At 32.3% G+C, this 12,693-nt stretch overlaps 2 protein-coding genes across 2 annotated transcripts; both read right to left on the bottom strand.

Moving 5' to 3' along the window:
* Positions 1-1,047: 1,047 nt before the first annotated feature.
* Positions 1,048-1,751, bottom strand: LOC133796338 (uncharacterized). The gene has a single exon (XM_062233808.1). It carries the CDS (start codon positions 1,645-1,647, stop codon positions 1,279-1,281), a length of 369 nt encoding a protein of 122 aa, XP_062089792.1. The 5' UTR covers positions 1,648-1,751; the 3' UTR covers positions 1,048-1,278.
* Positions 1,752-4,789: 3,038 nt separating this feature from the next.
* On the bottom strand, positions 4,790-11,899 carry LOC133796337 (boron transporter 4). Its single transcript, XM_062233807.1, has 14 exons — positions 11,746-11,899; positions 10,916-11,019; positions 10,741-10,823; positions 10,292-10,484; positions 10,054-10,192; positions 9,796-9,961; positions 9,547-9,713; positions 6,678-6,851; positions 6,500-6,595; positions 6,291-6,407; positions 5,859-6,181; positions 5,494-5,773; positions 5,269-5,403; positions 4,790-5,122 (listed from the first exon to the last, which is right to left on the bottom strand). The coding sequence occupies exons 2-14, from the start codon at positions 11,017-11,019 to the stop codon at positions 5,087-5,089; spliced, it is 2,013 nt and encodes a 670-aa protein (XP_062089791.1). The 5' UTR covers positions 11,746-11,899; the 3' UTR covers positions 4,790-5,086.
* Positions 11,900-12,693: the final 794 nt, after the last annotated feature.

The raw sequence follows: 12,693 nt of genomic DNA, 5'->3' as shown, positions 1-12,693 counted from the left end.
ATTAAAACATGTGATTGATTATAATTATTTTTCAATCTCTTATCTTGTCATTCTTCTTTACTAAAAACGTATTTAGAAACAACTGTATAATTACATTATTAGGTATTAATTACACTATGTTTTAAAATACAATAATGATCTTATTTGTTAAAATAATTAATAATTACACAACAAATTAAAATTATGTAATAAATATTATTTAAAATTAATAATAATTAGTAATTAAACAGTATAATTACACCTAATTCTCATAAGGCTATGAGAATTAAAAAATGTAATTAGAACCCTCAATTACATCATTATTGTATAATTACATTATCACACAAATAAGCTAAATTGAGCAATTACTCCTAATTATGCAATTAGGATTGCCCAAACGCACCCTAATTATTCTTAAACTAGACAATTTATTTTGCTGAAATAAACTTTCAATTTTACAACGCATAAGTTTGCATTACGATCCCTCTCTCTCACACTCAAACACATACCGTGCTATGAAACCCTTTTGGTTTGTTTCGAATATTTTTGGTAATCTTGGAAGTTAGATCATTAGTTGATTTGTTTAAATAGGTTGATTAATCTACAAGTCGATTCCAATGAATCTTAATAGTCACACTATATTAATCAAATCACAGATAACATGCTTTTATCATCGTCAATTTACAGATTTAATAAAAAGGGGTCGTCTTGTTTTGAGATCATGAACTCGAACCTTAACAAAAGAAATAGTAGTCAAACAAAATGATTTCAGAAGGTGCGAACTAATTAAATTGATAAAAGGTTCTCTTTTTATGCAATAGACTATATAGAGATAGTTCTAGTTGGCCAAAGTGGTCTCATCTTATCCAACATCTTAAAATATTCCCGATCAAAAATGTTTCCTTGAATAAACCTCCCTTGGTCATAAATCTCATGGCCTATCTGGATTGTTGGTTTCTCATTTCTCAACCATCAGATTCATCATCATCATCATCATCATCCATAACACCATAACCATGATTAATAAATTAAAAAATAATAATAAAAACAAGAATACAGTCATAGCCGTCCATAAACGATTCAGATTAAAAAAAATTACAAAATACAAAGAAGTTGTTAATGGATCTTGACCCTGCAGATTAAACAAGAATACAAGACCGCTTTTTTTGATAATGCCAAGCCAGGGACAACAACACAAACCAAAAGTTATTCTATAACAAAAGCTCCATAACCCCAACCGCGCCGGATTAAAAAAAGAACGGGTACCGAGGAACTAACCGGAGCTCCGAACGAGACCCGTTACTTTTCGGGTCGGTTCGAAAAGTCGATGGCTAGCCGAGAAGCGATTGCCGAGTGGTACATCACGTCGTGGAACGTGGAGCTCTCCAAGGTCTTCCTCCGAAGTTGTTTCGCCTTCTCCTCGGTGAAGCAACCCAAGGAGAATCTGGATCTGGGCCGTTCCGACTCAGCTTCGGAATCCGAGGCCGCGTTCGGTTCTCCGGTTGAGTTGCTGATGTACTCCGGATCGGACTGGTAGCCAAAGAGCGGGGCCCACCAGTTGGCAGAACCTGGCTTGCGGCGACTTGGATCGGGTTTTCTTGAGGAAGTGGACGACGACGATGCTTGGATCGGAGCGGGACGGAAAGATGTGAGAGAACTGGTCGCCATTAGAGCAAGAAGAGGGGGTTTTCGGTGGTTTTGAGAGAAAAAATTGAATCCAAAAATAGACTGGTAATTTTTATCCGTTTTATTATAGTCAAAATATAAAACGTCTATGCTTTAAACTGGATGTTTCTAAGGACCTCTAGAGTCTTTCAACCGAAGAAAGGGTATTTTAGACTTTAGAGTACGACCTCTTGAGCACGATTGAAAAGGTACAAGTAAACACTACCGTAGTCGATCGCAGGTCGGTGGTAACAGAAGTGGATAAGATATACACGTGGAAGAGCGTGCTATAGTGACCTAGTTGCGCTTTTTTTGAGGAAACTTGGATATTTTGTGCACTTTTATAATGAAAATTACGTGCCACATGGACAAAATCCTCCCTGATATTAATTTATATATTATTATAGGAAAATGGGAAACAATACAAAAGGACAATTCTCAATTTCCATATGGTTTCACTTTAAGCTATATCGATAGTGTTCTTAGTATTTTTCGACCTGTGAATAGTTTTCGGCGCGATTTTTTTTTATAACCGTATATTTTGTAGATATTTAGAGCATCCTGTAAATTTTCAGAAAATTTCGAATAGTTTACAATACCGAAAACTATATTCAAACATGTTGATTTCCACGCGCATTAAAAAAATTAGTCACGCGTGCAACAACATATTTGAACTTAGTTTCAGTACTGTAAACTATTCGGAATTTTTTGAAAATTTGCAGGATGTTCTAAATAGCTACAATATACACTGTCATACAAAAAAATCGTGCCGAAAACTGTCAAAAGGTTGAGAACACTTTAAGCCATACCGATAGGGTTCTCAGTATTTTTCGACCTGTGAATAGTTTTCGGCGCGATTTTTTTATAACCGTATATTTTGTAGGTATTTAGAGCATCCTGTAAATTTTCAGAAAATTTCGAATAGTTTACAATACCGAAAATTATATTCAAACATGTTGATTTCCACGCGCATAAAAAAAATTAGTCATGCGTGCAACAACATATTTGAACTTAGTTTCGGTACTGTAAACTATTCGGAGTTTTTTGAAAATTTGCAGGATGTTCTAAATAGCTACAATATACACTGTCATACAAAAAAATCGTGCCGAAAACTGTCAAAAGGTTGAGAACACTAAGAGCCCCACCAATAGGGCTTAAAGTGAAGCCCCTATAAGAGAATTCCCCTACAGTAATATACCATTTTGCTCCTTTGCCTAACTAAATATCAAAATAGTACCCTATCTTGTTGTTTATACCAAAATAGTACTCTAAATCTATTTTTTGTCAAAGTTTTTTTTAAGGCACTTTTACCTTTCATTTAAATATTTTGTTTATAATTAAAGTTATTTATAATTATTTAATAAATTAAATAAACTTAAATAAAATGTAAATAATAAAAAATCTAAAATAATAATTATAAAAAAAAATACTATCCTTCAAAATTAATATCATACTAAAATGGTACCTAAACCTATTTTTAATCAAATTTATTTTTTCAAAGAACATTTTACCATCACCTATATATTTTGTCTATAATTAAAATTAGTTTTAATTCTATTAATAAAATAATAATAATAATACTTAAGCTTTATTTTTAAGAATATATAAACTTAAAGAAATAATAAAAAATAAGAATAAAATAAATAAAATCAAGTATTATATTTTATTATTATTTGATATTTGATTTTAACTTAAATAAATTTATAGTATTATTATTTAATTAAATTATATAAATTTATTTAAGTTTTATTATTATTTACATTTTATTTAAGTTTATTTAATTTATTAAATAACTATAAATAACTTTTAATTATAAACAAAATATATAAGTGAGGGGTAAAAATGTCTTCAAAAAAATAATTTTGATCAAAAAATAAGTCTAGAGTACTATTTTAGTATAAACAACAAATTAGAGAATACTATTTTGATATTTACGAAAATTGGGAAGCATTTATGGTATTTTGCATAAAACGAAAATAGTATATTCCCTAGAAGAATTACTACAATACAATATAGAGTTTTAAGCTCATCCACGTTACTTTATGAAAGAGCAGATTTTTCAAAAAAAAAAAAAAAGTGAGAGCAGTTATTAGTGTTATTAAAGTAGGTTGGTTGGTACATGCACATCAAAATAAGATTTATAATCACAGTAGGTACTGGGTAAGTGTAAATGTTGGGGTTGATGAATAGACTATTTTGTAAATAATTTTTTTTAGTTAAGTTCAAGTTATATTTTGAATTTTAAGTGAGGATTAATAAGTGGCTCCGCGCGTTGAAACCACATGTCAACAGCATACATTTTCAATTTGGATACTTAAATTATACACTATAACAGGCAGGTAACTTAAAGAAGAAATCATATTTTATAAGTTTTTTTAATAAAGTTTGCAGAACTATATATTTTTTTTCAAAAAAAAATTATTCTATATATTTTTTAATAATTTTTGCTTTATAAGTTTAGTTTCTCATATTTTTATATAAAAATTAGTTTATGACATAATTAATTCATGAATATTTTAAAGTGAAATCCACGTAATATTTGCTTGTATAGTTAAAATTACTTATATTATGGTGTAATTTGACTGTGCAATTTAAGATTTGATCTACCATTACTCATATATATATATATATATATAAATACTCACAAGAAATTTGAGCATCTCTTTAATCATATAATACGAATGTTTATGAGAATTATTGAGTTTTACGTTTAAATAAAACTAAGTTGTCACTTCAAAAGAAAAAGAAAAAAAAAGTACCCCAAATTGATCGCTTATATTATGAACAATATTTATTTTTGACAAAATATTATGAACAGCGTAGATGAAATCATAAATAGGGCTTAATAGTTAAAAATAAGAGCATCTTTTGACTTAAATTATAAAATCATTAACTGAATAAAAATTCAAATTTGTTCATATCCCAAAGTACGGTCCCGCCTAACTTCCCAAGAAACCCCCATTTAATGCCCAAATTATATTCTGAAATATTTTCTAATAGCCCATTAAAAGCCCAATCTTTCCTGTACTACTTCCTCTAACAGCCCATATAGGAAGCCGTTAAAAGCCCAAACTCTTTTAGATTCTAAACAGTTATACTTGTTTGTTTCTGGCCTAATGTAAATACTGATGCATTTTCTTTCCTATACGAGTCCAATCTAAATATTTGATACAAATAATTTAGTATTTTTAAAACATAAAATATTTGAGTAATGTCTGCATGTTAAATATTACTTCAATTGTGTAAGAGAGAGTCCTTAGCACAACAAAAATTCAATCTTCCAACATTCACTAACCTACCATTACTACACCTTTTTTGGTATATTAGCCTTCTAATATTCATAATTTTCTGTAATCATGTATATGCTTCTGAAAATTCAAGTACCCCTTGTGGGAAAATCATGTGTATAACAAGTTGACACATTAGTCCAACTCATATTTCGTCATTCTTTGTCCTCAACAATATCCCCAGGATGAATCTGCAAAAAGACAATTAGCCAAAACATATGAGGATACTAAGTTTCCTATCATCAAAGATGTTTCACTCAAACAATATCATTCATATGCCTCATTATTAAGCATGTAACTATGTTGAAAGCTAGTATTATATCACTTGGTACTTTACCTGACTAAGTTTGTCTTCACTGAAACTCATAGCTCTGACCTTCACTTCTCCTCTGCTCGTTGTTAACTCGTCTAATATCTCACCATCACACATCTCAACTCCATCTTCCTCCCCTAATCTGGGTGATTCTCTTCCCTGATACAAAATCAGTACATTTATGAGTTATTATATTTGATAGTCAGATGTAACAATAAATGGTTATTAATTATGCTTATGTTTATGTACCCTGAGAGAGAGGCTAAGAGAGAGTCTTGGGGCGCCAGTGATTTCCTCATATTCGGCTGCATCGAGTTCCCGAAGGTAACGTGGGTGAAACAACTTGGGAAGGAGATACTGTCTTATGCTGATGAGAAGGAAGAATGGCAATGGGAATAATATTCCGGCTATAGGAATCCATGTCACACCAAAACACAGCAGGAAATACACAAATTGAAAGAGTGTAAATATGGCCATGTATTTGTATGGAACCAACTCCACAAACGAAGCATGAACTTTTTCCAAGACCCTGCCAAAGTGTTTGAGTATCAGTATTTTGTTCAACAAATGGTTTAAACTGCTCAAAGAGGTGCTTAAGAGAAGTGACATATTACTTGTATCGTCTGCCAGGAGTTACAAAAAGAAGAAGCATTCTTTCCCAGAATTGGTTTCCAGGCAGACTGTCTATGGCCATGTAGGCGAAATATCCCCAGAGAACTGATGTAGGTATCTTTTTTATTACAGGCATGGCAAAGACCGATGCTGCAACAAGAAGTGACTGTAGCAGGTTGCTCAATCTCTGCTCGTTAACTCGGACTGGTAAGTGTGCATCAATGTGCTTCTCAGGATCAAATGTCTCCTTTGCATTCTCCAATTCGCTTTTACCTTTCATGACTGCCTCCTTTAAGTCTTCCAGCTCCTGTACATCTGAACTAGTCTGCACCAGAAACCATTTAGGAAGGACACAAAAATATTCTTGTCTGATAAAGATTTTCTAGACAAAACATATTCCTTTTGAGAATAGTGTTGTGATTTAGAGGGCTTACAAATGAACCGCTGTCCATTTCGATGAACACAGCTTGCATTTTTCCGTAGATTTCAGAGTTGCTGGCTTTCTGCTTTATGCTTTCTTTGGCACTCTCCACCATTTTTCTTCGCATCAACTGCATATGGATAAGATTAGTCAGTCATCTAAATTTACCTCAATCACCAGAAAAATATTGTAAAATAAAAACCTGACATGTCCTGTATTTACCTGCCTCTTGAGAACTGCTAGGCTTTTTGTGTGCATTGGCGATTGTGGCAAGACTCCATTAGATGGAGGTAAACCAATTAGTCCACAAAGTAGCGTCTATGACCAATTTTAACTATCACCATCAATACATGTACTAGAACATAAATCCAAGCAACAAGATAGTGCAATCAGTACATACCATGAATCCAAGCAACAAGATGTCGTAATGGTAAGCTGAAGGTTTCTTTAGATTGAACTCCTTTTGTTGAGCCAGTTGCGAGGCAACACTGTGGTCGAAAAAGTAAAGCCCTGCTATCATCACAGCAGGAATGAAAGCAGCAAATATGTATGCAGGAGAAACCTTTCCCATATCCTGCAGTAGACAGTGTAAAAGAAATTTGTTCACACACTCTTGAGATGAAGAATAATTTAAAGCATTCTCAAAGAAAATGATTGTAATATCAATGTATATAATATTACATTATGAACTCATGACATATATTTATATATAAATGATACACAGTATAAAACAAAAAATAAATTTAATACACGTATACACATAGTTTACTACATATAGCTTTTGGACATAATCAAACATAGGTTATACATCGTTACATCTGTTTGAATTCTAATTCAATTTTTACTGATTCATTAAGACGTATTGGTTGGGAAAGGAAGTTATTTGGCAGTTCTTTGATGGAGGGAACTGACATATCTGCTCTGCTATTACAGCAGTATAAGTATGATCAATTCGATCCCTGCTAGAACACAACACATTCTCATAATTTTTTGACCCATTATGCAAAAGAGAAACTAGAGTGTGAATCTAGGAGAAGATAACTAGAGTGTGGATCTAGGAGAAGATCAAAATGGATTCTAGTATTACCAAACCTGGTTAGTATTTCTATAGTTACTTTTGATCTATAATTTGTCATAGTTCAGTATATATATCTGTAGTTAAGCATGTATTATGACTAACTTAATTTATGCCGTGTATATGCATATAAATCTATTTGTAGTCTACGTAAATTTGAGAATTCATCTTCATGATATAATAATTATCTTGCATATTTCATTGATGCATAATGCTGCCAAAGTAGCCATGCTTATATTATTGAAGTATGTTTTAAATTAATTATATAATTTCGTATGCATTTATTAGACATATATATTCAATACTACAAATTAGTCGAAATATATGTACTGATCATATGCACATGTAAAGAAATCTGAAGCAAATTGAAAATTTAGAATGAAATTTAACTTCTAAAGTGGTTAATTTTTTTAACTAAATTTTCTACTTAATCTACAAGTATCAGATAACTTATTCACGCACTTCATTAAAAGAAAAGTGTATCACAAATGATACTAAATCTTGAAAATGATTCGTATTATTGTTTATCTATACATGTTTCTACCAGACCAGATATTAGTTTTGCAGTGAATATGTTGTCTAGATATCAGTCAAATCCTGGGCACGAACATTGGGTTGCAGAGATGAAAGTGTTGAGATACTTGAAAAGTACTAGAGATCATATGTTGGTATATAAGAGAATTGAGGATCAAGAACTGAAGGTGGAGTGTTATGTTGATGCTTCGGACAAACAAGACTTGGATGATTTAAAATCATGTTCTGGTTATGTTTTTATGCTTGCTGGAGGAGCTATCTAATGGAGGACAAACAAGCAATCATTGACAGCAACTTCAACTTTTCAAGCAGAGTACATTGCAATATTCGAAGCTACTGCTCATGCCTTACGGTTAAAGAATTTTATTACGAGGATGAAAGTGGTGGATTCAATTGAAAGGCCATTGGTGATTTACTGTGATAATAATGCAGCAGCAGTGTTTTTCTCAAAGAATAATAGAAGGACGCCTGCTTCAAGGAATATAGATGTGAAGTATTTCTCAGTTAGAGAGAGTGTTAGAGATAATGAGGTTGATGTCATCAAGATTGGCACAAAGGAGCAACTTGCAGATCCACTTACAAATGCTCTCCCAGTTTCTGTATTCACAGAACATATGGTGAACATGGGAGTTCTAAGTAACTTTAATGTTTAAATACTAGTCATTAATACATGTATGCATTGTCTAAATTATACAGTTTTATAAAATAATTTATGTGATATTAGATAAATATATTTTTATATAAAGGTTTCTGCATAATTTTATTAAATATATACATTCATTCCTTACTGGTTAAATATCAGTAAATATGCAGATTTATGAAGTCCATCAGGATCACCTATGCTTGTTGAAATTGATTACTTTATGTAAAGCATGATCATACTAGTAGGTAATCCATGTGTTTTGGTTTTCTGTATTTGTGATTATAAGAGACTGATCAATTATGAATTCATCATGTTCGCTTATGATGCACTACAGCTGAATCAAATTGCCAGGATTTTGTAACCAGATGGTGTATGTGTTAAATTTGTATTGCGCAGTTATAGAATTTTTGTTTATACTTTATGTAGTAATATATATAGTCATAGTTCAGTGGGAGATTGTAATATCAATGTATATAATATTACATTATGAACTCATGATATATATATATATATGTTTATATATAAATGATACATATTATAAAACAAAAATAAATTTAATACACATAGTTTACTACATATAGCTTTTGGACATAATCAAATATAGGATATATATAGTTACATCTGTTTGAATTTTAATTCAATTTGTATTGATTCATTAAGACGTATTGGTTGGGAAAGAAAGTTATTTGCCAGTTCTTTGATGGAAGGAACTGACATATCTGCTCTGCTATTACAGCAGTATAAATATGACCAATTCAATCCCTGCTAGAACACAACATATTCTCATAAGTTTTTGTCCCATTATGCAAAAGAGAAACTAGAGTGTGGATCTAGGAGAAGATCAAATGGATTCTAGTATTACCAAACCTGGTTGGTATTTCTATAGTTACTTTTGATCTATAATCTCACATAGTTCAGTATATATAATTGTAGTTAAGCATGTATTGTGACTAACTTAAGCATGTATTGTGACTAACTTAATTTATGTCATAAGTAATATTTTCGTACAATGGTTACCTGGATTACCGTCCAGTGCCTTAAAGATGTAGAATCCCAGGGGAGAGGGCTGTACAGCCTTCTAGGAACTCCAGAGGGAACTTTTCTTGGTACACTGAAGGACAAGGCTGTCCACACCAACACCATTAATGGAACACCATAATCTGCAATGAAACTTCTGAACCACCCTGTAGAGCATAGTAAATATTGTTAGATTCTAAATGAAAACTATCATAACATAAAAAAAGTCATTCAGAAAATGCTACGAACCTGTGCCATACCACCATGACCTTGCCCTTCTGCTCTTTAAAGCAGTAACGAGAAGACCAAAAGTGAAAATGATCCCCAATAATCCATTTGCGTATAGCCACTGGAATTGATATTTCTCCAAAGATGGATCTTCAGCTTTAGGAATTTCAAACTCACTCACCATTCCCTTACATAATAAAAACAATTCAACATATGACTTCTGCTACCTTTGCCAATTCATAACTCATACAGTATTATTTTCTTTAATAAAGAACTTACCTTGATGGCCTCTTGAATGAATAAGACAGATATCAACATGCCAAAAAGCTCTCCTGCAATTCTCGTAAACCTATTGATTATTGTACAGGCATTGAATATTGCAAGTAGAAACAGCAAAAGTGCCGTCCATACGCAAACCCTGCATAATTTTATAAATAAAAAACCGCATTAAAATCATACAGAAATCTCTGAGAACTCAAAACAAAAAGGTTGTTATTGAAGGTGGTCAGTTCTCTACCATCCTGCCCATGCCAAAAACAGTTCACGTCCCAAATCTTCCCTTCCTTTGGCAAAGTTGAAAAGATAGGTGTACATAATAACTGTAGGCTCTGCAACTCCAAGGATCAATAGAGGCTGTCCTCCCAAAATTGAGTGCATGATACCGCAAATTGCGGTAGAAGCCAGAGTTTCAACTGTGCTCAAGCTGCCATCTACCTCCAAAAAAAAGGTGTTTGGCTTTCATTAAATGTTGAAATAAACGGAAAACACATTCCCTATTGTATATATCTTCAAATAATGAGAAATGTGCATAGTTATGGTAAGAGTATAACAAGTCCTTAACAAAAACTCAAGAGAAAACAAAAAGTTGGCTCCTTAACAAATAAATGTTTTTCTTGTACTTTTTCAGCCATTGACCAAAGCTTTCTTGTTTCTAAAACATATGATGAGAGTAATGAGGTGACCAACCTGTATCTCTACTCAGTTGCTCACCAAAGGCAATAACAGGAAGAGCAGAAGCAAAGAAAATGTACGTTGTTGGAGCCAAGATCCTGTAAAAATAAATATATTAGTGAGTTAAAATACAAAGTGGAAAGAATGAGAAACATAAAACTGCATAACTGATTTGAATTTGAATAAATACCCGGTTCCTGAACAAAGACCACTAATCCAATCTTGTTTGTAACATGAAGCTCTTCCTCTGACATCATTCGCAATACCCCTAAAAGGGGCTTTGAAACTTTCCATCTAAACATGAAAAAGCCTGATTAATGACACTTGCATAAACCAGAAAGAACTTAAGAATATGCAACGACTTCAGCTCATGGGAATCTACACTAGAAACCCAAAACAAAAAAACAAAAAGTCAAATTATAAAAGATTGACTGAATGCCTTTTTAGTATTCTAGTAATTAACGTTATACAAAAACAAAGAGCTCTGTTTTCTTCAAAAAACAACCCTCATTTCCGCTCATATTTTGATTCAATATGATTACAAAGTCGAGAGAAGGGAAAAGTAGTCGAAAAGTAAGACGGAAAAGGCTCCATTTGTTTCTTCTCTAATTCTATATAATAAAAATAACTGGAATCATTAGAGAACCAACAAAACTGTTATTGACTCGGCTCTAGAAGGGAAAAAAAAAAGCAAAAATATATTGAAAAAGAAAAGACACTCAAAATTTTGACTTGTTCATTCTTTTCCTATTCCCCTGCAATTTTTTTGCAACCAAACGAAGAAAGAAGACGATGACTTATTTTGCCTCTTTCATTCCAGTTGTCATAACAAGGAGACTCCCCAAAATCTCATTTCACATCAACACACAAAAATCAATGAAATCCCATGAATAAAATTCAAGCATGCATATATTTTCATCCCAAAACATTGCTTATATAAGCTCTTCTTGAAAATATTAAAAAGAAAAAATCAAAATGAAACCCATAATGAAGATACCAACGAAGATGGCAGAATTATACCGGGAATTCCAACCGGCGGCGAATCCGCCGGAAAATGTGTCCCGGTGAAATTGGAGAAAGGAAACAAGTGGTGGTGACTGGTTTGAATCAGAGACAGCGAGAAATCTGAAGCAGAGTCGCTCCACGTCCTTTAAAGGAACCGCGCCACCAAAAACAGAAGACTGAATCAGGTGGGCCCTCCGTCTAGGGCTCTCTTCTACACCAGGGTTTACTGTAATTTCTTGTGCTCGGCCAGCTGTCGCAAGTTACTGATTGCCAGCTGGATCCCCAAGATGCGACATTTGAAGACCGTTTGATTCTTTCCTGCCAAGTACCGCGTGTGCCAAGCGCACACTAGAACAATTAAATTCACATCAGAATAAATTAATTATGAAACAACATGTCAAAATAGTTATTGTTAAATGTAATATGATATTGGAAAGTTTTAACCACCACAAATTAGTACAGATGAATTTTACCCTATTAAATTATCGTGTGATTCTATATTTAAGTTTTTTGTTTTTTTGAAAGGAGATTCTATATTTAAGTTAGTGTAGTGTTCAATTCTAATGACTGGAGTCTTTTTTTTCCTTTTTAAATAACGTAGGGTGATATTGAATTTACCATATTAAATATGTTCAATAAATATATAATCATTTCAATAGGTATAAGTGTCAATAATATTCAATTAAAAAAAATGTCAATATTATTCAATTAAAAAAAGTGTCAATAATATTTAATTGTAAAATTAAAAAAAAAAAACTTGATTTTTAGCAAACTCATTCGAACTTAGTGATGACAACGAGTAGGGTATGAGTAGTGTAGGGATATTTATGACGAAAATACCTAAATTATTATGTTTGTAGTACTTTAGTACCCAAGTTATTTTTTTGCCGGCAAAAGTAATTTCTATCCATGTTTTGGTGCAGTTTAGTATAGTTGTCCATTTTGTTGTTAAGTCCATCTACA

The sequence above is a fragment of the Humulus lupulus genome, chromosome 8, assembly GCF_963169125.1.
Source record: "Humulus lupulus chromosome 8, drHumLupu1.1, whole genome shotgun sequence".
Classification (NCBI taxonomy): Eukaryota; Viridiplantae; Streptophyta; class Magnoliopsida; order Rosales; family Cannabaceae; genus Humulus; species Humulus lupulus.
The sequence above is the reverse complement of the archived record's forward strand: the minus strand, read 5'-3'. Positions and strand labels throughout refer to the sequence as shown.

Excerpts from the sequence above, each read along its gene's own strand:
- LOC133796338 (XM_062233808.1), bottom strand. The coding sequence starts at position 1,647 with ATGGCGACCAGTTCTCTCACATCTTTCCGTCCCGCTCCGATCCAAGCA.
- LOC133796337 (XM_062233807.1), bottom strand. The coding sequence starts at position 11,019 with ATGGAAAGTTTCAAAGCCCCTTTTAGGGGTATTGCGAATGATGTCAGA. Across the intron at positions 9,962-10,053 it reads TCATTCAAGAGGCCATCAAG|GGAATGGTGAGTGAGTTTGA; the intron begins GTAAGTTCTTTA and ends TTATTATGTAAG. Across the intron at positions 6,852-9,546 it reads GGCACTGGACGGTAATCCAG|GATATGGGAAAGGTTTCTCC; the intron begins GTAACCATTGTA and ends TGTCTACTGCAG.